The sequence below is a fragment of the Delphinus delphis genome, chromosome 5, assembly GCF_949987515.2.
Source record: "Delphinus delphis chromosome 5, mDelDel1.2, whole genome shotgun sequence".
NCBI lineage: Eukaryota > Metazoa > Chordata > Mammalia > Artiodactyla > Delphinidae > Delphinus > Delphinus delphis.
In genome coordinates this window covers 4,781,175-4,806,769 of record NC_082687.1, presented here as the reverse complement: position 1 = coordinate 4,806,769, position 25,595 = coordinate 4,781,175, and the positions used below count along the sequence as shown (strand labels likewise).

Here is a 25,595-nt window from a genome sequence, read left to right as displayed (position 1 = left end):
GCTGAATCAGGATGGAGGTAAGGCATAGGATTGATGTATCCATATTAAAAAAAAAACTCAAAAGGTAAGTTTTGTGTTTGGCTAAAATAATGGAGAATCAGGAAAGATGAAGATGGGTTAAGAATTGCATAATAACAAGGGTTCAGTTCTGGAGTCTGACCATTTGTTTGGATGCCAATCTCCGATCCCTTACTTTGGTTGGTGTCTTACTCTGTTGGACTGCTATAACAAAAGACTAAGTCTTGGTGGTATAAACAACAAAAATGTATTTCTCACAGTTCTAGGGCTAAGTCCAAGATCAAGGTGCCAGCACATTAATATTCTGGGTGACGGCCACCCTCTCGATTAATAGCCAGAATCTTCTCCCATGTCCTCAAATCTCTGTAGGATAAGGGCTCTAATCCTGTTCTTAAGGGCCCCACCCTCACAACCAAATCACCCCCCAAAGGCCCGCTATCACATTAGGCTTTAGTATTTCAACAGATGAACTTTGGGTGGGGCACACAAACATCCAGACCATAGCAGTTGGTGACCTCAGATGAGCCCAAGCTTAACATCAGCATATTCCAGTTTTCATATATATAAAATGGGGCTAATAGTAGTGCATTTTAAAAAGGTTGCTTAAAGGATAAAATCTGATAATTTATTTAAATTATTTATCACAGTGCCTGACATATTTAAGTGCTCAATAAATATTTATTGAGTTTTATAATAAGTATAGTGATACAATCCATGCTTCATGCAAAGTGGTGAGACAATCTTGCTTATTCAGAAATGCTGTTTGAAAAGGTGATTATAAAGTTGTGTATTGAAATATATTGAGGCTGGAAGATTTTGCTTCTACTTGGAAGAAAGAGGAAAAAATAAGAAATGATATGTAGATTAGAAGGGATCACACAATATGTTAATTTAGAGCATATCTACATTAAAAGGATTTCATATTACAGAATAACACAGATAGCAAAATAAGATACTTTAATAAACATTCTCAAGATTATATTCTTGGAAAATTTTCACATCGTTCGGTGAAGGAATCTGGATTATAGTAGATTGGGAAGGGCCAAGCTTTCTAGGTAGCTATACAGGAAAACACATGGAAAAGTTTATTTCAAGTTTTACGAATAATTTAAAAAGTATTATTTGAAAATAGACTTTAAAAGATCTATGTGCAGTTTGGCATAAATGAATTTAAACATAATTACAAATATGAGATAATACTTTGGGTTTTTATGATTATTTCCAGTTATTCTTGTCCCATGAGGGGATTCATCTCTGTTCTGATTTGGTCTCCCTGGTCTGTTCTGCTTGTGAGGAGTCTTCCTGGTACATGCACGTCCTGTGCGATTGTCTGCCTTGTGCTCATTAGGTATCTTACTATTACATTTCAGGTTGTCAAGAATTATTTTTGGCTCATAGTTTTTCTCAAAATTCCTTTAACTCTAATCATCCTGAACTGATTTCTGCAGAGGTTTGGCTTTTTCTCATATTATACCCAGCTGTGTGTCAACTCCCTGCGTTAATGTTAACCTGAGGGACAGCGTGGCCTTGCTGTTTGGTGTTTCTGTTCTCTAGCCTAAGTGCTCACCCAGGAGCCCTGTTTCTAATGGTAGCCCGTGGTGATGCAAGGGATGCTATCACAAATTGGTGTCACTCAGTGACGTCTTTGTTAGGGTTTAATCTCCAAATTCTCCCCTATCGTGCAGGGCATGAGGCTTTTCCTGTAAGTCCATGAGATGCCCCTGGGAGCTGCAGAAGTGTGGTATGATCAATCTCATATAATATGATATGGAGGAATTTTATTTCATTTGATAATCATTAAGACAATATTATTCATCAGCTAAATAATCTGATGGCCAGAACATACATCTCCTCTCCTGACCCACCTCCTCTTCCCCCTCTCCCCCGAAGCTCCCTCCCCTTTCCTCCCCAGCCCCGTTCTGCTTCTCCTCCTCCTTATTCTCATTCTTCTTCTTCTCCCCCGTTTCTCTTTCTCTCTCTTCTTCTCTCTGTCTCTCTCTTTCTTGACTGGGAGAACATTTTCATTATTTTGAGGTCCATATTCAATAGCTCCATAGTCATTTTTTTGATTGTGATTAATCTGTAGTGAGTATCAGTTAGAGGGAAGCTATTTTTAACAGAAATGCACATGGTGTGAATATAGGTAAAGTTAGAAACATATGGAGTCAGAAACGTATGGAGTCAGAAACGTATGGACTCAACTCTAAGTCTTGCTCAAATAAAAAGAATTCATGAAAATGGAAATTTTCAGGGAGCTGCCATGTAGGTCAGATTGTGATGATTCTCTGAGGATGGGGTCTTGGAGGAGCTTCAAACCCGTTCTTCTGCTAGCAGAGTTACGAAGCTGGTGGTCCAAGGCTTCCATGCAGCTCTGAAGAGAGGGAAGCCACCAGCCTCGCTGTCCTTGCTGAAATTCAGCCAGTTTTTCCAGTAATGCTGTGTGCGCTGGTGTGAGCCTTTGTCTGTTTCCAGAGTTCTGAATAAGTTGATTATGACAATTTTTGCCAGTGTATTCATTCCCTTTATGAAAGAGAAGATTTTCTGGTCTTTACTTTTCCAGAGGTGCTTCTTGGATTTGATTTTGATAAACAGCACAAGATTTTTTAATCTTTTTTCTAAAATGTTATGCATATTTTCCCTCATAAATTTGAAATGCCGTGGTTATTTTAGCTAATGTACTGATTATTTCTGGGAGGCTTAAAAAAATCCTGTTCTACTGATACGGCTATACATTTTATGTCTGAAACCACACTGTTTTAATATTTTTTTCCTAGGTAAAGATATAATTAAAGGATGTAAAACTTAATAGACAATTAAAAATGTGAAGAATGTAGTTAAGAGCTATTTGTTTTAGCTATAAATAAGAAAAATATTTTATACCTTTATTCATTAAAATGTAAACTGAATTAGAATAAATATGTGAAAATTCAGTTATTTTATATAAGCTCAGATATTTCAAATAAATACTGAGATTATACTTTTTAAACAAAACTTGTCTTGAGAAGATAGTAATTACAGCCTATAAAATCTTGCAACTTTATAGAACTAACAGTGATCATTTTGATAATTTAAAGATAATATTTTAATTTACTTTGCTCCTGAGTACATTTTTTTAAAAAGTAAATTGTTGAAATACATTTTAAATAAAAACAGCTAATTTTATTTAATTTTACTTTTTTTCTATAGGACTTTGGAGATGATGGATCCTTATATATTACCAAGGTCACCACAACTCACATGGGCAATTATACCTGCTATGCAGAGGGCTATGAACACATCTATCAGACTCACATCTTTCAAGTGAATGGTAAGAAATGTGGGGGTGTTTTAATTGCTTTTTGCTTCAGTAGGTATTCAAAGACTGTCACAGTTGACTAGGAAGGCTTCATTTTGAGTTTCAGGACTTACTGTTAATGTAAAACCCTTCCAATTAAAAAAAAGTGAGTAAGTAAATATAATAAATTTGTACCACTTTTCTCATCATGAAACATTACAGAGTAACTCATTCTGACTGGAAAATTAAAGCACAGGAAATTTAAACTATTTTTTCAACTTTAGAATATCAACAATTAGGCAACTGTATAAATTTTAGAAACTGAAAAAATTAAGCATTTAAAAATTTTAGTTAGATCAGATGTTTAGTTGATCTTATTAGTGATATAGAAAACTTATTATGTACAAAGTTTTATAATCTCAATAATTAATTTAATGGCTTTAAATTAATTTAAAGCATTGGCCAAGTAGGCTGATATCAATCTTACAATCAGTGCTTTGTTTTATTTCTGACTTAATTCACATTTAGTTGAATTGATAATAGGATTGTATGTATGATTCACTAATACACACTAATTAATTTCCATACACATATATACATTAATTTACTCTATGGTTTACAAAAAGGAGGCAGAAACTTTCTTGGCTTTCTGTAGGAACAGCAAGGTGGCTAGTGTGACTGGAATGAATTAAGAGGAGAGAGGAAAAAAAGTTTGAAAAGTTTGGGGAGCTTATGGTTTTGTTACTGAATTAAGTCATGTAGACTCTGCTACCCCTACCCGGCAGGGCAGGGTTCTTTTTTTTTTTTTAATTTTTATTGGAGTATAGTTGATTTACGATGTTGTTAGTTTCAGATGTACGGCAAAGTGAATCAGTTACACATATACATATATCCACTCTTTTTTTTTGGATTCTTTAGGGGAAGGTTCTTTTTCTGTTTTGTTCAAGCAGCCAGTAATGAAGCTGCAGCTGAAATTGACAAAGCACAAGCTTTATTCAGTGACCAAAGAGTGGAGAAGCAGGAACTAAGTTCCCAGATCAACTTCTTGCCTACCTGGCAAAAGGAATTTAATTTTACAGAGTGAAGGCAAACGGAGGAGGAATGAGACTAATGATGGGGAGTTATGTGCATTAGTTTACTGGGGAAGGGGCAGTGCTTTTTCGAGGGAGAGGGGTGCCACCCCCTTTTTATCTTCTTTTGGTCCTTAGTGTCCAGTCATGGCCACCAGGTAGGCGTGTCACTGAATATGCTAATGTAGGAAAATCAGCATACAATGGGATTGAGGGTCTGTTGGAGGTCAGATTTATTCCCATCTTGGTCCCAGCTAGTTCCATTTGTTTTTTTGTTGGCAACTTCCTTTCTTATCTCTGGACCCTTTAACTTAAAGATTTATGTTAACTTCTGCTAAAAGTGGGGTTGGAGGGTTTTGAGCAAAGACTTAGAGCAGCTCTGGCAAAGTTTGAGTATAGTTGACACTCTACAGAAGCAGATTTAGGTTTTGGTTTCTGGTGCAAATCCATTTGTCAGCTAGACATGGATCAAGGCTTGGAAATGGGCTTTCACAGAAACCAGTGAATATAACAGACAAAGTGTGAAGGAGGTGAGGCTTGTTCCCAGTGGTCTCAGATGTTTGGAGTTGGATGTTCAGAGATAGCAACTGTCCCAGAGGACTCAGTCTTGGGAGGACAGGACAGGAGTGTGTGTGAGATGTTCCCTATCTGGGTGCTGCATCCATGGCGAACTGGTGGTTGTAGGCATCCTGGCCCTTGTCTCCCTCTTTGCGGTGATTTTTACTGGCTAATGGCCTAATTGACAAAACTGATGCTTTGAGGTGGTGTTTTTGCCAGGGATCCTGGTCGCTCTCCGTTCCCTTTTCCTGCAATGGCATGTGGCTAACCAAAAGTTCTGTCTTTTACCTCTCATCCTCACTTCTAGCCCTAGTTTGTCCAGTCTAAGTACCTAGCACACTGGAGTTCTAGCTAGTTTGTAGAGCAGTGCAGGGTCCATGTTCTACCTGCATCAGAACCACAGGAAAAAATATCAAAGATTTAGGACCTGAGCTTCAACAGCACTCTCTGGAAATTTGATTTGAAATCTGCATTTTGATAAGCTTCTCAGGGAATTGTGATGCATGGTAGAGCATGGGAACCATTCTAAATTGATGCTCTTCTGAGGGTCTGCTCCGCAGTCACGTCCGATGTAGGTTTCTTACACAACTCACTCATTTGCCATGATCCAGCTGGAAAGCCCAGGAAGAAGGCTTTGAGCCAAACTGCAGGCAGTTATGTTGTAAGATGTGCCTTGAGTGGTGCTGGGGAAATGCGGTGTCCCTATTTCATCCTTCCTGTGCATTAACTATTTACTCTGATATCAGGTTTTTCTGAAGATGGAATATGAGAATAAAGGAATAATGAGGTCTCAGAAACAGTGCCGCCTGTCCTCCACCTTCAGGCTTAGCATTATGAATTACTTAAGAGGAATTCAATATTAACAGTGATTGCCTAGACTAAGCACTGGTGCTTTCCTTTTCCCAGGAACAAAGATCCCTAAACCTGGGAGTAAAACCAATCTCTTCCTATTACCTCCTACTACATTTAATCTGCTTTGAAATCCTTGGTATAAATGTTTCTGTGAAGGGATGGGGTTTGGAAAGAGAAGCAAGGATATTATGTTTGTTGAAAGTGAACAGAGAGAGAACTGTGCAGTAAGTGGAGAGTCACTTGGGGTCAAGAGAGGGAATTTCATTTTGCAGATGTGATTATCTTTTATGTTGATGTGAATAGTCCAGTAAAAATGAAAAGCAGCTCATATAAGAGAAAAAGGGGAAAATTGCAGTCATCAAGTCTTTAAAAAGTTGATATAATCTAGTACACAGATGGAAGGGCTGTTCTTTGGAAGATTGATAGTTAATCTGTTGAAACAGGGAGGAGGACAGACAGTTTGGGAGCAGATGCTCAGGGTGGGAGCATGAGGAAATCCTCTTTGCATTGCTTGGATTGTTTCAGTGTCATGAGGAATAGTCCCCTACATACAAATGAGTTCCATTCCAAGAGCACATTTGTAAGTCCAGTTTGTTTGTAAGTCCAATAAAGTTAGCCTGGGTACCCAACGAACACAATTGGCTATATAGTACCGTACTGTAATAGGTTTATAGGTTTATAATACTTTTCACACAAATAATACATAAAAAACAACACAAAAAATAGAAAACATGTTTTCATCTTACAGTACAGCACCTTGGAAAGTACAGTAGTGCAGTACAACAGCTGGCATCCAGGGGCTGGCATCGAGTGAACAGGCGAGAAGAGTTACTGACTGGAGGAGGGAGAGGAGGTGGGAGATGGTAGAGCTGAAGGAGCCTCAGCAATAGGAGACGGAGGGCCAGCTGCCATTTCACTCATGCCTGACGCTGACGGCACAGGTTCCGGTTCCTTGCTGGATTCAGTTCTATCTACCCTCTTGAAAAAACGATCCAGTGATGTCTGGGTAGTAGCTTTTTTTTCTCGTCATAGATGACACGGTGGCACTGGGTTGCATTCTGAATGGCTGCTGCGACCTTCATGTACTGTTCTACGTTCAGGTCCTGTGCCTCAGAAACTAACAGTGCCTCCTCAGATAGAGAAAATCCCCTGCCATTTCCTGCGTCGTGAATCTCTTCAGTTCTTCGGTTGCTTCTTCCTCTTGTCTCTCTTCATCCTTTCCCTGGGCCTCCTATTCCCGGTGCTTCTCAGCAGTACCAGCCACTTCACCGCTGCTTTCACACGTGCTTCCAGACATCCTGATCTTGAAATAAAGATACTGTGCTACTGTACTCTATAAAGTCCTGTACAGTAAAGTACACAAAAGCACAACCACTTGTAGAGGATGCCCTTATGTGACAGTGTACGCCAGACACCTGAACTAACTTATGTGATTGGACATGTGAACGCACATTCACATCTTTGAAAGTTCGTAACTTGAAGGTTCGTATGTAGGGGACTTACTGTACCAACTATTGAAAGTGGGCAGTTTGTGAGAGCTTTAGTGATTTGAGGAGAAAAGTTGTAGGGAGGTAGGGTTCTAAAAATAGCGGTATGTAGTTGGAATGTTGGGCACATCTTTGGGTGTTCTTGAGATGATATATATTAGTATGTTTTCTTTCTGTTGTGGTTGGCTGCGAATTTGTAATCATAGAAAGAGGAGATTTGGGTTTACCAACATCTTGTTTTGTCACATGAGTACGTAGGAGAGAGACATTATAAATTTAAGTACATTTACAAGAGAATGATTATAATGATGGAACACAGAATAAATGGTAAGATAAGGAAAGTTGTAGGTAAGGAAAGATGTGAGACCATGAGAAATGAGGAACGAAGTGAAAAACTGACTGGGGTATCCAAGTTGGTCAAATACTACTAGAATGAGGTACTAGAGAGAAAGAAAGAAATGCAAAACCTTCCCTCAAAACATTTTCTGAAGGCATCTGGCAATATCTGTTTATAAGAAACACTTTTATTTAGGTCAAGCATATATAAAGGAGTATATGGACCATGTAAGATCTGACAGATGTTTAGACAGCCCAGCTGTTCTTCTAAATCTGACTTGCCAGTGTGCTTGCCTTAGCTGAGAGGGAGAAATGAAGTATAGACTAACACTAATTCATCAAATTCAACCACAACCGATAAAAAGCAACCAGCCTTGTTCTACTGCATTTTTATCAACTAGGGAAGACAATAAGTATATTTCAAGGATCGTTTTTAATATTTAAACCTATTTGAAGAGGCCAAAAACCTGGGTAGAAAATGTATTATGCATGGATCGGTAAGAGATTATCTTCAGCTGCTGTAACAGACACCCCAAATAACAGGGGCATAAAGAAGATACCGGTGTGGTTTTCTTATGTGTAAAAGAAGCCCAGATGGTGTGGCTCAGGACGGGAGCCCCGCAATGTCATCACTATCCTATGCTCCACTATTTGTGGTTAGAACATTGTTTCCTTTCTCAGTGTTTTCCAAATGGAGGTGAAAATTCCAGCCGGCATTTTCACATTTCAGCAGGGAAAAAGTAATCAAGAGGGAGGAAAAATACTTCCTGACACCTGAGAGCCCGCTTTTAAAAGAACTTTAATGGAAGTGCCGACAGTAACTGCCATTGACCCCCTAAATGCAGAGACTGCTAAAGATGCTTCTTTGACCTTGGGGTTTGCCATTCACAAGGATGAAACGCTCAGCTATGTAGGAGGAAGGGAGGAAGGTGACAATAAATACTGGGTAGGTAACTAGTTGTGTTTATCACTTCATAGTAAAATGTTTAGAAAGGGTAGAATTAGCTATAAAACAGCAGCCCTACAAGTCATTTGCTAAATAAGTGATTTGTCGCTTTTCTTGGTGTTTCCTTTGGTTTTATATTGTTTATATTTGGCATAATAACTTTAAATGTATGCTTTGTGTATAAATAAGTCTAGTAAACTTGAGGTCACTCAGAACAGTTATAGGCCAATAACAAAAGAATAGTTGAGAAGGAGCTGTGACCCTGAAAAATACAATGAACACGCGAGAAAATGCAAATTAGGTAGACAAATAGCACATTTATGGACCCAATAAATCTCTAAAACTAGTTTAACTCATTTTTCAATCTCTATCCACTTTTCAGAAAAGGTTAAAAAGACCTTTAGAAAATCAGGTTTCCATAGGGAATTTAACATATTTATCTTAACAATTTGTCAATTAGCTATAAAAATATAATATATTATTGATTACCATAAAAAGCTCTGCAAATACCACAAGTCATTGGAATTTGTTAAAGAGTGTTTTTGAAGTGCAAAGTCTATTTAAATATCCCTGGGTGCGAGCCAAATAAAAGTCTATCAATAGCCCTTTTTCTTTTCAAACAATGCAAAATTAGGTTATTGAAATATGAGAGTGCTTCTGTGTACTTGTCAGAAGAAACATTATGTATAAATCAAAGGAGCTTGACTCTTCCAGTGGAATTCATTTCATGCTTTTCTTTTTACATAAAGTAAATCGGCTTTAGATCTTCAGCTTAGGATACAGAATGTATGAAATTTTAAAAGTCATTCAGTGTTTACCCTCTGGGCAGAAAGCTTGTCCATATTAAAAAAAAAAACCCATATGCATGCTGTTATTTCTCCCTCCTTTATTGTTTAAGACCTCACACGTAATGTCAAGTGGATTTGTTTTTCTACTCATGTCAGACACTTCTGCACAAAATTTCTGGTTCTATAGGATGTCTATGTAGAACACCTCTATTTTTCTCCTTCAGAATTTGGAAACATCATTTGGAGCTAGCCATATAGACATCAAAGCATCATCTTCTTACGGATAAAGCTTTTTAGAAAAAGTGGCTTAAGTCTGGAGCAACAGTGGTCTGCTTCTTCATGCATCATAGAATTGAACTTCCAGTTTCAGGCAGCCTTCCCCGCTAAGCTTTCAGCAAGGACAAAGCACAAATGGGAATATAACCTTCCTGCAGGCAGTAAGGTCCGGAAAGCAGGAAGCAAAAGGCCGAGTGCCTCCTCTCTCTTCTTCCCACTGTGAGTTACTAAAGGATGAGAGAGAGAGAAGTTTTGAGGGTCACTCTGGCTCAGTGATTCTCTAACAGTGGTTTTTGAGCAAGTAGCATGAGCAACTTATTTTATTTTTAATTTTTATTTTATTTTTTAAAACATTTTATTGAAATATAGTTGATTTACAATGTTGTGTTAGTTTCAGGTGTACAGCAAAGTGATTTAGTTATACATATATATATTCTTCTTTGATTCTTTTCCCATTATAGGTTATTATAAGGTATCGAGTATAGTTCCCTGTGCTCTACAGTAGGTGCTTGTTTATTATTATTTATATACAGTAGTGTGTATCTGTTAATCCTAAACTCCTAATATATCCCTCCCATCCCCTTTCCCCTTTGGCAACCATAAGTTTGTTTTCTATGTCTGTAGATCTATTTCTGTTTTATAAATAAGTTCATTTGTCTCTTTTTTTAAACTGCAAATTCTCAGGGTTCACCCATACCTACTGAATCGGAGGGTCCGGTCATGAGGTAGGATGATCTGTGTTTTATAAACCCACCTGATGACTGATGATAAAGTTGGAGAACTACTGGTCCAGCAGTTTGATTCCCCAGAAACATGTGAAGCAGGAGTATATGTCCTTCCTCAGATTCTCCAGCTCTATTCTCTTAATTTTGACTTTAAAATAAGCATATCGAGATCTCAGGGCGTGGCTGTTTCTTCAGGGGTTGAGATCCGACATGTATCAAACCAGTTTTGCCCTCAGTCTTGAGGATTTGCTCCAAGCCCCACTCGGGCCTCCTCAGCTGTGGTGGACATCCCCTGACGGCTGGTCATGCAGGGGTTTGTCTCTCTTCCACTCTCCAGAGGACTTTATTTGACACAAGAAGCTTTATCAGCCTCACTTCAGGTAGTCCGGTTGTGCCAGGGATTGAATGCCCCCAGGGACAGTCCTTAACCAATGAGGAACACGAGTCAATGGGTAAGAAGCCCAGCACCCGCTCCTCAGTGGGAAGATTCTCAGGTGCATTGTACCTGATTCCTCAGAGTGTCCTCACCGGAATTAACACTTTTTTGTGCTATTTTTCTTTCCTCTGTCATACTTTTCCTACTCTTTAACTTGTGCTTCCTGGGATCATTTCCCAAATCAACCATCTGAACCTAACTTCTTTTCTCAGAGCTGACTTTGGGGACACTCATAGTTAAGGGGTGTCCTTAACTTAATGACTGTTGCTTCCCTTTTGTATCTCCCCCCCCCCCGAGAGCTACTGGTGGGCACTCTATGTTTGCTTCCAGAAGGTTTTTAAATATGATAGAACAGTACATTACCTCATTAACTCCAAGGCCTAAAGATTCTTTCTATTATTTCCCATGCTAAATTATGTGCAGTTACACTGTTTAACAGAGCTCTTCAGAGCTTCTGCAATTAGATTAAATCGTGATATCAAGATACTCCAGTTACACAATAGTGAGAGCATAGACATGCTCACATTTTAACAGATAATCTAATTATTAAATTCCCGGAGAGAAATAATACTTCAAAGATTAAAGTTACAATGAAATTAGTCCAAAGTAATTAATATCCAAAAGTAAATTCTTCTGCCCTTGTGACATAAAGTCTAAAGAAAGTCTGAAAGTTTTAAGGACAAGTAAAATCTAAACAGTCATGTCCCTCCTTAATTTCTTATTTTGCTTCCTCTCGGTGAAGCAGTTTCTTGAAGTTCATAGTTTTGGGAGAACTTCAACATCTCTCTCCTGGGCTGATTCTCACTGGATTTAAGTGTACCCTCATGCTGTGTGTTTTCAAATGGTTGCATCTGTTCTCTATTCATTATTTCCCTGTATTCTGCCTTCTGTTGGATTACATAACTTTTAGAATTCTGTTTTTTCTCCACTATTAACTTACTAGCTATGGCTTTTTGTTGATATTTGAAGGTGTAAGTGAAAGCTTTGTTTACAATATACAACTTTAACGTACTGCCGTGTATCTTCAGATATTTTACCACTTCAAGTGTAGAATAAGAACTTTAATACAGTATACATTGATCTCTCTTTCTTCCATTCATTGTGGTAATATTGTCAAATATTTTACTTCTATATGTGTTATAAACCTCATAATACATTGTGTTATTTTTTTCTCTAAATAGTTAAATATCTTTCAAAGAATTAAAAAAAAACACAAGACTTTTACATTTGTCCTTTCTAATTCTCCTCATTCTTTCATGGAAATCCAAATTTCTGAATTTTCCTTTAGCCTAATAAACATTATGTAACAATGTGAAATTCAGATATGCTCCTGATACATTTTCTCAGCCCTTGTTATTTAAAGATATTTTAATTTTTTTCTTCATTAAAGAATTATTTCTCCTGGATATTGAATTTGGAGCAGATTGTTTTCCTTTTTGTTTTCTTTCAACACTTTTCACATGTTATTCTGTTACCTTTAGGCTTTCATGATTTCTAATGAAAACTCTCTTATTTCTAGTTTTTTTTTTTTCTATTTCTCTTCTGTTTTTGCAATTTTCTCCTTTTCAGTGGGTTTCAGCAATTTGATTATGACATGCCTTGGTTTTTTTTTTTCTCTACTTAGATTTATCCTGCAGGGATTGCTCAACTTGAATTTTTGGTTTACATTTTTCAACAAATTTGGAAAAATAAATTGTCAATTCCTTTCAAACAGCTCTCTCCCTCCGTTAGGAATCCCATTACCAATATGTGTTATTGCTTACTATTTTCACATAGACCACTAAACTCTGTTCATTTTTTCTCTTCAATCTTTGTTCTTACTGTACTTCAGTACAGATGGTTTCTGTTGCTTTGACTTCAAGTTCACAAATCATTTTTGTACGTGTGTAGTCTGCTATTAATCCCAACCAGAGTATTTTTGAAATTTATTTCAGATATTGTATTTTCAACTCTAGGACTACCATTTATTTTTTATGATCTGCATTTATCCCCCATTTTTTCATGTTTTCCTTTAAATCTTTCAATCTTTTCATGCCAGATATTTATAAAAATTTTTTTTTGCTAATTTCATAATCTCTGAAATTGTCTCTATTGACTAATTTTTATTTGCATATGAGTCTAATTTTCTCTCTTCATGTCTGTTAAAGTATTTTTAAATTGGATGGTGAAAATTGTTGAGAGAGATTTGCGGGATACTTTTGAGAAGTATTGATTTTTGTTTTGACATTAATTTACCTGTATATCAGTTTCATACTTTAGAGTTTTTTAAACTCTATTTGATTATTTCTAGAGTAACCTTTATACTAAAAGTTTTTCATTAACCTTCTAAGATTCATTATTTCTGGAGTCTCTATGAGCTCTCCAATCTGGTTTTTCAGTTAAGTCTCTCCAGTCTGAAGTCTGATTAACCCAACTCATATGTCACCTACCACTATGTAAGCTCTTGGAACTTTTAGAATTATAGCTCCCTGGTTTTATTTCTTGCTATAGTAATTGAATTTTGCCTGACTTTGTGAAGTTTTATGCTATGCATTGAACCAAAGACCCCGAAGACCCCTATTAAGATTCCTGGAGCTCTTTCTCAACGTATTTCTCTCCCTTTTGGTACTCTGTCCTGCAAATTCCAGCTGCCAAGCTTTCCTGAATTCCAATATCTTTATCTTTAGTTCATTGAGAACTTTCGATTCCCCTTCTCTGCATCAATATCAACCAAATGCCTTTTGGCTGCTAGCTGAGGCAGTTCTACAGCTCATCCCACTTGTTTTCTTTTTGCCTTATTTCAGGAACCATAGTCCTCTGCTGCTGGTTTCCAATATTAGATAACTGTTGTTTCCTGTGTATTCTATTTATCTGTGGCAGACAGTTTATCTCATTAATTTCCATCATGATCTTATACCTCATAAGAACCATTCTTAAAAACCTGATTGGTTACATTAGTTAAAGGCATGTTTTCTTATGACCCTCATTTGTAAAAGTTCTGAAAGTTAGTGGATATGGTTAATGTAGACAACATCAAGAAAATATCAAGTAAACTTAGAAATTACAAGTAATACTTCTTTGTTCTCAGAGTTCAGTACTTTAATTCTGTCCAAAACCACAGCAGGCACTCAGTAGTATATGAAGGAAGGGGAATGACAGGAAAAAAAAAAAAAAAAAGTTGGTTTTGCTGTGGAAAGATACGACTCTTTCTGTATCAGCTATCCAAGGTTAAATAACTTACATTTAATTGATCAAACCCACACACAAATAGGTTAGTTTTATCACTATATGTGGAGAAAACTTGATTTTTATCTTCCAAATAATTCTCTTTAGTTTTCTTTAGTAATAAAAGATCAGTTTTAGCAGGCCTAAGGCCACCCACCAAAACCTACCATTCCCAGATCTCTTTGAAGCTAGATGTTGTCCTGTGACACGTTTTGGGCCAATGGAATGTGAGGGTAACTGATGCATTTACTGTCTGAATTATGACCAAAATAGGAAAGCTATGTGCCTGCCCTTCCTCTTTTAACTGTTTCTGCTTTTTTGGAATATGGGTCTGGTGGTGGTAGCTTGGGGAGCTATTTTTAATTTGGAGAAAGTCATGCTTTGATGTTTGCAGAAGAACTAAAATAGAAGGTGCCTGGGTGTGGTAGGCTGAAGATGTCTTAACAAAAGCCATTCACATCCTAATCCTTGGAACACGTGAATGCTACTTTAAATGGCAAAGGGAACTTGCATACGTGATTAAGTTAAGGTTCTCAAGACAAGGATATTATTCTGGTAGGCTCTAAGTATAACTATAAAGGTCCTCATACAAGAGAGGCAAGGAAGCCAAAGAAGAAATTAGGAGATGTGATGGCAGAGGCAAGAAGTTGGAGAGATCTGATGAGTGAGTAACAGACCAAGGAATGTAAGTGGCCCAGGAAACCAGAAATTGCAAGGATGTGGAGTTTCCCCTAGAGCTTCCAAAATGAACCAACCCTACTGGCACCTTAGTAAAACTTATTTTGGTTTTCTGACATTTAGAAATGTAAGAAAACAAATTTGTGTTGCTTAACGCCACAAAATTTATGGTAACGTGTTAAAGCAGCAAAAGGAAATGTATACGTCATGTATGCAATGAGAGCAAGTTACCCAACCATCGTCTGGCCACCTACAAGGCCTCATGTCTTGTTTAAGCCAAAGTATTTGGTTCTGTGTTAAAACAGCTTAATCCATGTCCCCACTATGAAGCCACCATACCCCTTTATGACCACATATCAGGATTTATATCTTATTTAAGCCACTGACAGTACTGTTGCTCTGTTTATTCCAGTAGTTTAACCAACATCCTACCTTCATTTATCACGTTGATTCTCATTTCTCCTGCAGTCCAGCTGTGGGTTTATGGGGGGCTCTGTTTCATGCAGCCATCCAGTGATCCAGGATCAGTCTCGCTGCAGTCCATAATATCATATGAGACAGTGCTGCGGAATGGGAATGTCCTTGCTTCAGTCTGCGAACTATTTGCTACCTGGTGATGAGATAAAGTATAGAAATTATGAGTAATCTTTAAAATTTTTCCAGTAAATTCATACTGCTACATCAACTATGAAAGGGGTCTTATTTTCTGGTAACTATAGAAATGGAAGAGGGAAAATATCTTCAGCACCACAGATAGTTTTAGAATCACTTCCCCAAGGCCTCGGAGCCCTCCACTGGATCGTCTGCGTTTAACAGACAGTGAGAGAGACATGTGAAGGATCATAGGGCAGCCTTGTGGTGGCAGACAGTACTTTTGCTGCTTATCAGGACTCTCAATTAGTACATTCTATTGTAGAGGAGTCTGAGAGATATAAACTGGGACTGGGCTCAGAAAGAAGAGGGAGTACATTTAGTGTATATCTAGCCTGATTTTGCCACAAGAGCCCAATAGTCATAAGCTTTCCGGGAGAAAGCGCAAACCGTACAGTGTCCCCTTTCTCAGAAAAACAATGTCAAGACAATCACGTAGCCCTTGGGAACAGGCGTTTTTGGACCCAGTGCCCTGATGGAATTACTTGCATTTGTGAAACCAGCATAGGGATTACACCAAAGCCCCACACTGTTTTAGCTGGCGTATATCCTCTAGCTGATTCTGAAACGAAAAATGAGATGAATGTTTTTGGAGACTGTGCCTTTGGGGGCTACTGCCGACCTAAACCTCCCGTGAGCTCCACAGTGTTTCATGTCTTCAGTCTGAAAGTCTTGAGACCTTGTGCTGTATTTATTTCTGCTACGTCTCTCCCTGTTTCTTGTGCTCTCGTGCTCGTAATTGTTCCATGATTTCTTTCAGGAGGGATCAGCCCCTTCATCTGGCTCTTTGCTTTCTCCTTTGCTAGGACCGTGTGCTAGAAACAAGGGTCTTCCTTCGTGTTTGTTGCTCTCTGCTTTATGGCCCACACACTTTTGTTCTCATACATTTCTTTATATATAGTCCTGGGGGATCTGTCGCCGTGAGAGATGTGAAAATATTGCATCTGGGTCTGCTAAAAGCATTCACAGTTCAAACAGATATTTTCCACCTTCTCCTTACTGATTTGAATAATCCCACCCAGGGGCTATTCTTCCATTAGAATGGTATCTGACTTATGCCCAGACGTGATCCATCATTATCTTCCCTAGAGTCCTTTTAGTACGTTTCATCTTGGCTGTGTTCCCTCAGAGTCCTAATTCCAAAGATTGTCTGGTCATGTGCCCTTAGGTACAGAGCACAGCTCCATGAGCACCTGCAGTAGCTGTCACTTTGAAATGCATCCGGGGGTGCCAGGAGAATTTTTTACTATTCCTCTGTCTTTCTAACATATTTTTCCACGATTTGTGTAAACACTTGATAGAGATTTATGAACTATTATTCTTATTTTTCAGTAATCCTACCTAACAGTATTATTCCTATTTTTGTGTATCCCTAACTTCACATTTACGAGTTAAGTCACATCCCGTCTCTGCTTAAAATGCTAAATTGGCTCCCAGTGTCACTCAGATTAAAAACCAGTCTCTTGAATGCACATCAAAACCATAAGTGTTCTGACTTTGCAGTATCTTCCTATCACGTTCCTCTCCCTCTTGCAAACTCCACGCAGCCGCTCTTAATGCTCATTGCCTTTCTGTCCTGAAATAAAACCGGTTCGCAGTTGGCTACTCCCCCTGCCTGAAGATACTTTGCCAAATCCCCACGAGGCTTAGTCTCAACCACTTTCAACTCTTTGGTTAAATGTCCCTTTCTCAAGGAAGACTTATTCAAAGTACACAGTTTAAGATTATGACAAGTCCTCGCCTTCCCACACTTTTGGTCCCTCTCAATTTTATTTATTGACAGCACTATTTCTAAAAAGTTGTGTACATCCTAGCATACTATTAATACTGATTTTTTTCCTCATATCTCAACATATTTGAAATAGGGATACATTCTACAATATATGGTTATAAAAACAATGTGCCTATTAACGGGCAACACTTTCTTCTTTGTTAATGGTATATAAATAATAGCATGTTAAATTTAAGTAAATAAGGTAAATATTTATCTAATATGTTTATAGTTCATTTTTGTTCTTCCCTCACTGGAGATTTCCTCTCTCCCTCTCTCCCTCTCTCCCTCTCTCCCCCTCTCCCCCTCTCCCCCTCTCCCCCTCTCCCCCTCTCCCCCTCTCCCCCTCTCCCCCTCTCCCCTTCTCCCCCTCTCCCCCCTCCCTCTCCTCCCTCTCCTCCCTCTCCCTCCCTCTCCCTCTCCTTCTCCCTCTCTCTCTCCCTCCCACTCCCACTCCCTCTCCCTCTCCTTTTACACACCTGACACTGGGCCTTGAACCTAGTTAGGACTCACTAAATATTTGCTGAATGAATGCACATTAATAGATGAATAACTTTCTCATTAGTTCCTGGTCTGAATTCCTTTGAAGAGTTACTTTAGCTTTTGCTCTCTGAGATTTTTCCACTCTCCTCTTCTGACAGATTGCTGGAGACCACCAGTGGTTTTATTAAATAGACAACTAAATCATTTCTTCATTTTCTAATGATAATTTACTTTAAGAGAAGTTAGTCCTCAGAGCTGCCTCTCCACAGTGTGTGTGTGTGTGTATATGTATGTGTATGTGTGTCTGTGTGTATGTGTGTGTGTGTTTCTCTGTGTATATGTATGTATGTGTGTGTGTGTGTGTATGGACTTTAAGATTTCATTTTCCTTTTCATATCTGGTGGCTTCTCTGTCCTCTAAGATGTTCTCCTAAGTAAATCTTTCTCTCCAACTTAATCACTTTCTTCCTTTATTTTGTTTTCAGTTTCTACTACTAGTGCCCTGATGAAACATTAAAGTATGTATTTTAAACCACATCAGGTCCTCCTTGACACCCTGGGCAAACCTCCTTCTTAGACACAGTGGAGATACGAAGCTTTAGCTGCTGTGTTATGCTTTAGTTTTTAATGCTTTCATTGAGTTGTTTCCCTATCCAGCCCTTGATATTTATTTTTCTAAAATAGGTACTTTTTACTTTGTATTTGTTTGTGAATATATACTTTTTCTTAGGGTGAAGACACATTGTAGATCTCTGCAATCTAAAGTCATGACCAGAGTTTATACAAATAAGGAAACCAGAGTACTTGTTACTACATAGTAGTGGGCTGGTCCTTGGGAGCCTTTGAACAAGCCCTTCCTCACAGAATTTAGCCCTACAAGAGCTCTCCTTTGTAAATAAAGGTAGTTAATGGAATTTGGGCAGTTTAGTACTGCCTACCTAGGGCTGCTACTAATAATTTAAATTAGCTGCCTATGCATTAGGAAAAAACCCACAAAAATGCTGCCTACAGAGCTGGTTGAGAAACATAGCAAAAGTCACTTGCTGATCCCTAAAAAAGGACCTACTCCTGCTTCCACTGTGATTGAAATTTCAGACCAAAGTGCACCTGTGCAGTTCAAAGTTGAACCATGACAGCCCATACACAGGGCAACCTGCCTCCCAATGTCTGTGTTTGTGAGACACAGCCCTCCTGCATAAACACAGCTATTCACTTATGGAAGACAGTCATCCAATGGGATCAAATCCAGCTAGCCCATATATTTAAAGCTAAGACCTAAAGCTACCCGCTGAGGCTACAGCATATAGAAACCACCTTTTTTACTAGTGTATAGTTTTTAAACAATCAGCTCCAAGGCATATACCATCAGAGCTAAGTTACACACTAGAGCCATTTCAAAAATCTGTGATCCCTTCTCATATGACTGTGTCAATCACAGGTACTCTGTGAATTTCTCAAGGTTTCCTAAAGCATCAGATGTGGAGCATTTAGGAGATCAGTAAATAACACCACTCCAGACCTCAGCACGGAAACAGGGCTGAGACCCCTGATGATCTGTTGTCAAGAGAGCAGAGCAGACCCACAATATGAAAAGGGATAGGCTGACTGTGCCCAGTCATTCTCAGAGCACACCAAGCAGATCCTTTGTCCTCCCCCCTCTTGGTGACTTAGTAAGAGCTAGAGAGAGGTGCCGCCCTTGCTGCATGAAGCAGAGATGTGTGCAGTCTTTTGCTGATCAGGGCAAATTCCTCAGGTAGATGACTCATTCTCAGATACTGTTGTTTTGTATTCACTTAGGATTGACTCAGATCTAAATTCTTTCAGCCAGAATTCTTTTATGGTGTAAGTCAACAGGCGTATGTACTTTTAGGTGTAAATGAATGTACTAAGTCTTGTTTTTGATATTGCAAAATTATTTTTCTTCATAAAATTTCAATCTGCTTATATCTACTGGCATATTTAAATTAGCCTGACATGGTTTACTGGACTAGTTTACATGGGTCGATAGGAGTGATATTTCTTAGACTACTTCTGTGTATACAAGGACTGGGTAATGTTACAAAACACTCATGAGGTAGCCAGCACTTAAAGAACTGTGTAACGACTAATTAATGTAATGACACTTGTATAACAAGAGAGTGGAAAGAAGGTTAATGTGATAATGAGGCTTATTTGATCTTAAAGATTTAGCATGAGGGTACTCTCAAGATAGCTTAATTAGGTTTTAAGTACCTTTTGCAATTTGCATGTGTACTTGTTAATCCATATGTTCTAAAAATACATTTTACTTTATTTAAATTAAGGAATTTAACCTCTTTCCCTGTGTTGTTTTACTCTTATTGGTGATGGTGTTTTCTTGAGTTTTGCACTTAATGTGTATTATTTATGATTGTTTTCTTCTATATTATGCTTAAGTTGTAGCTCACTTCGAAATAGTATAACATTTTAAAATTGCAAAACAACACCTTAGCATAATTCAGGCAGTTATGATAAGTCATGACGTGACTCTTTAAACTAATCTTTAAGTCATTTAGCACATTTTATTGCACCGTACAATGTATCAGTAAATTTGATTTCATTATCTGACACCTGTGTCATTTTTAAACTTGGCCAAATGGAAAGAACATTTTAGAAATTAACAATGAAAGAAAATATCATTTCATTCATTTCACTCTTTCATTCATTTGTAGCAGCAATTCAATCAACAGTATGTTGTTTCCTGGTGCTCTGGGAAATAAAGAATTATACATTCACATTCTGCATATAGGTTTTCATGAGTTCTCCAAATTAATACCTTTTTATGTTTTGTTTATACTTATAAGTGATTATTACAATTTACTTTTTCATAATTATAAACTTTATTTCTTGTAAGCTTCATATAAGTGGTATATTACCCCATGCTTTTTTTTTTAAGTAATGCATATTTATTTTATCATGTCAAGCAATTCAGAGGTACGTGAAGGAAACGATAATCTTCCTCTATCCTTTTTCTTAATTTTTAAAAGTATTTTATACAGTTTTTAAAGGTTACTTTCCATTTACATTTAAAATAAAATATTGGCTGTATTCCCATGTTGTACAATACATGCTTGAGCCATGCTTTTATTTATTTATATGTTTTTTTAACATCTTTATTGGAGTATAATTGCTTTACAATGGTGTGTTAGTTTCTGCTGTATAACAAAGTGCATCAGCTATACATATACATATATCTCCATATCGCCTCCCTCTTGCATCTCCCCCCACCCTCCCTATCCCACCCCTCTAGGTGGTCACAAAGCACCAAGCTGATCTCCCTGTGCTATGCGGCTGCTTCCCACTAGCTATCTATTTTACGTTTGGTAGTGTATATATGTCCATGCCACTCTCTCACTTCGTCCCAGCTTACCCTTCCCCTTCCTCATGTCCTCAAGTCCATTCTTCTCTAGTAGATCTGTGTCTTTATTCCTGTCTGTCTGCCCCTAGATTCTTCAGAACCACTTTTCTTTTTTTTAATTCCATGCTACCGTATGTGTTAGCATACGGTATTTGTTTTTCTCTTTGTGACTTACTTCACTCTGTATGACAGTCTCTAGGTCCATCCAGCTCACTACAAATAACTCAATTTCGTTTCTTTTTATGAGCCATGTTTTAAATCAACATTTCCTTCAGAAACTTTATCCACGATGATAAATGTAGCTCTATTAAAGTCTTTTTAACAGTGGTATCCTATGACATTGTCAGAAGATGCTACAATTTATTTAATTTCCTGCAGATATACAATTTATTTACATGATTTTTACTGCTCATTCCTTATTCCTTTTTAAATGCAGTTTCCTCTGTAGCGTATTAATCTTAAAACCATCAAGACAGGAGTTACTAGCATGACAGGGGTCTCTCGTTTTCTCTGGCTGATCTAAGTCAGATCCTTTTCTAAGGCTGAAATCATGTTGCCTGTTTTACATGAATGTACCAATGAACACTGAAGCTCACAGTAATCAATTCCACCTCAGGCATCCTGCATTACTAGTTATTTTTCATTAGAAGTTATTAATTTGATTTTCATACCACATTTCCTTTAGATGTTTAATGTATATGAAATATTGTAGTTAGATGTCTGAAGAACAAGAGCCATATTTCATAAATTCTTTGCTTTCTCTATAGACATAATTTTGTATTTTGCAAATAGTGAAAGTAAACACATATTTATTGGTCTATTTTGTTTACTGAACTGGAAAATGTTTCAGTATACTAAATTAAATGATCAACTAAATGGTGCGTTGACTGGTAAAAGTCAGCCACTCTACATTGTAACTGTGAGATTTGTTTCTCAAGATACGCCACCCTCACAATGATGAAATCAGCCATTGGACTAATCTCACAGCAGTTTAGGTCGTTAATTAAATGTTCTGGTGGCATAAGCAAGGGCATAGCCCTTACCCATACAGCCTTTTTGAAATTTGAGGTGTCAGACAAATCCAAAAAGTTGTACACACAAAAAAAATTGCATGCAAAGGAAGAACTGTTTCAATGCAGGCCAAAGAGACATCTGGTTTGGTTAAATTTTCTTTTAATACCAGGATTGCCACTCATGTAGATAGATAATTGTAGGTGAGAGTCAGGGAGAAAGAGTGGTCCTGCAACTAGCATTTTTTCCTCAAAATCCTACATACGTATTTTTAAAACGTATTTATTGACATTATATTAAGTACAAGGTAGTTTCTATTTGGTGGAGATTACCAGGCAAGCATACGTCTGAAAGTTAATGCCACTGAAGACTCCATATTGATCAAGTGCTAAAAGATGTTGTCATTGGTGTTGCTAATTATGATGAATATGATAAGGAGGACAGACAAGGTATGCCAAAAGGAAATGAGAGACCAGCATACACTGGAAGGCTCTGGTTATTTTATTGTTAATACGGCAGCCTGAGAAGCTCTTTTTGCTACCAGCTCCACATTTCCAGTTAACATAAATTCATTTAAATAAGCTTTGCCAGAAGGTAAGTAGAAAGTTTGCTATTTGCTATATAGTATACTGGCAACTATAATAGTGACATGGTAGTATGCTTCGTGACAAAATACAGATAATTTTGCGTGTCATATAGTTGCATGATAGATTAAAAATAGAAAATATATCATTTGTGACTATCAGTAGTGCTTTATAGCTATTACTAGATAATTTATGCTATTAAATTTTAAGAGTTTGCTCCAACTCACTTTTGACTTAAGACCATTGATTATTTGAAAAGAAAAACAAGTAATAAGCAAGCAAAACATCCAATGATAACCGCACTCTGACAACTACAACAGACATTTCCCCCACAAATGCCACCATAAGTCAGAATGTCTTAAAAAATTAATAATAAAAAAAATTTCTTAGAAAACATCTGGTATATTTTGTGGATGATTACAATGCATTTGACAGTAATTATCATATATTAAAATTGTAAGTATCAAGAATCTGAAAAAGAGTGGGTATATGTATATATATAACTGACTCACTTTGCTGTACAGCAGAAACTAACACAACATTATAAATGAACTATACTCCAATAAAAATTAAAAAATAAAATAAAATTACATTAAATTATATCACTTTTGAAAGTGAATATTTTAAAATAACACATCATTATGTCAAGTAAATAATACATTTTTATTGAAGGTAAGTTTTGCAGAAGGCAGAAAATATATTATTTAATCAACTGATGTATTTTAACAAGTGTTTTGTTATAGTGTCTCCAAAAAATACAGTAAATAGTAGTGCCATCTATTGATAAAACTGAAAACTACAGTTTCTTCTTAAAGAAAATGAAAACTTTTACTTTGGAATATATATCTCCAAAAATAATAATTCCTTATTGTTATGACTATTGTAAATTATTATTGTGTCACATCAAATACTGGAACTGTGTTAAAATAATATATGTGTATGTGTGTTTGCATATGTGTGTTCGTAAATATTGGTTATGGGTTTAAGTGTAGTTGGGTTATTTAATCATTGAAGAAAATTAAATTTAATATTAAATATTTATTTTCTGCTAAAAATTTTAAGTAAGAAATACCTATGTAGTGAAAGAGGAAATACTGTCTTTATTCTCTTTTAATATATACAAAATATTTTTAAGATGTAAAAATTTGCATGTGTACTTCTTAGGATGCACTCTGACCATTTTAATATTTATTTTTCTTTATAATTTTGATTTTATTATATATAATAATAGCCTACTATTTGGCAAACTCTTAAATTAGATTGGCTAGTCTCAATATAGTACAACTGACTAGAACAATCTATATGCTATCTGGCTAAATTATCAGGGTGAAATTGAATAGTTTAGAAGAGTTAGGTTAAAATATATATCTACTAATAAGTGACAAGATTACAGAGAAGAAAGGAGCAGAAAGCAGTGCTGATATCTACTGACCTGTAGGGTATGGTCAGATTATATGTTGCAGGTGACAATTGCCCAAGGATTAACAGCAGCAGAGGAAGCAGTGTGCCTGACAAGAGCAGAAACAATAAAGTCAAGCACAGACTTAACAGGGAGGAATTAAATGAAGGCTGTGGTGACATTAGCTGCCCCCCCCCAGCATGTTATGATGGTGACAGTTAGAACATAAAGCTGATATCAAGCTCTTATTCATTCATTGACTCACATGCATGTAATTTATCTACTTTATAACTGCAGGTTGAGATCTATTATATACCATGCTGGGTTCTGAGGACCCAGTAGTGAACAAATGATAGTTATATTCTTCCTAGAGGAGTTTACTATCATTTTTGATGCCCAGCCTCCCATATATTGAGTACAACCTGCCTTTCCTTCAAAACACTTTGCTGCCATTGGTCAGATATTATCCTAAACCAAGAGATGTATGATGAGCAAAATATAATGGTACCATAAAGCTACAATAATCAAGATGGTGTGATACTGGCATAGGATAGACACAAAGGTCAATGGAACAGAACTGAGAGAATTGGAGAAGGGAAAATGGATGTAAAGTTGGGAAGAGCAAGGAAAATACACACCTGTGAGCATGAAGGGGAACCCAGGATACTGGCCTGGTACCAACGTCAATGCTCACTGCTCCAGCCTTGATGGGGTGAGTGTCCTGAGATTGTACAGAACCAAATGCACGCCATGCCCAGGAACCAGCGAAGCTGAGGGGGGCCGAGCAGTGGCAGGCCTGGCTGCTACCCCACACTAGCCACACCCACCCCAGTTCTGCTGCCCTGTGTGTGAGCTACAAGATCACACAGTGCGCTGCTCCAATATTCAAAATGGCCTTTGCTTGCTTCTGCCCACCAAACCTTGGACAGAACTAAAATTATAGTTACTCTTTTGCCACATCCTAACTGGAAACATACAAGAAAGGGAATTCTTGGAAATGAAGTTCAGCCCAGCCAAATTGAGACATTACGAAGCCACTATTAATATTTTTTTTTACTTTTTTTCCCACAGAAAGGTAATATATTGTTCTCACTGTTCTTCCCTTCTTTTCTCCTTTTTTTCTTTATATTTTTTTGAGTTATAATTCTCATACCATAAAATTAACCTTTCTAAAGTGTACAATTTAGCATGTTTTGGGGGTATCACCAGAATTGTGCAACCATCATCATTGATTCCACAACTTTTTCACTTGGCATTCACTCTCAACTTTCCAGCCCCTGAAAACCACTGATCTATTTTCTGTTCTATGTATTTGCCTATTCTTACACTTTACATCTATCTTCCTTTCTTAAATGTCTGCGCTGTGAACTTAAGCTACAGAATCAGAGAGGAAGACAACAGTCTAACAGAGGCTGTTTACTCAGCTCATACAATTGAACTGTGTAAAGTGAGAATCCTGCAACAAATCCAGGTAGGTAGATAGATAGATAGAGGATAGATTAGATTAGATAGATAGATAGAATCTACATATAACGTATATAATTATATATCTATTATATATAGATAGCTTTCTCTGTATACACACACACATATATATACACACACGTATGTAATATCTCTGTCAGAATGCATGAGAAGCTGGTAACATTTATTAGTTGCCTCTGGAGAGAGGG

The 25,595-nt window shown here is 37.2% G+C and overlaps 1 protein-coding gene across 3 annotated transcripts in view; it reads left to right on the top strand.

Annotated features, from left to right (window-relative positions):
* The window catches only part of FSTL5 (follistatin like 5), a 620,880-nt gene that overhangs the window by 447,376 nt on the left and 147,909 nt on the right, over nucleotides 1-25,595 (top strand). For all 3 annotated transcript variants that reach the window (XM_060011592.1, XM_060011591.1, XM_060011589.1), the window contains exon 7: nucleotides 3,205-3,325. In XM_060011592.1, coding sequence (XP_059867575.1) covers nucleotides 3,205-3,325 — 121 coding nt within the window. The remainder of the gene's footprint in view (nucleotides 1-3,204; nucleotides 3,326-25,595) is intronic.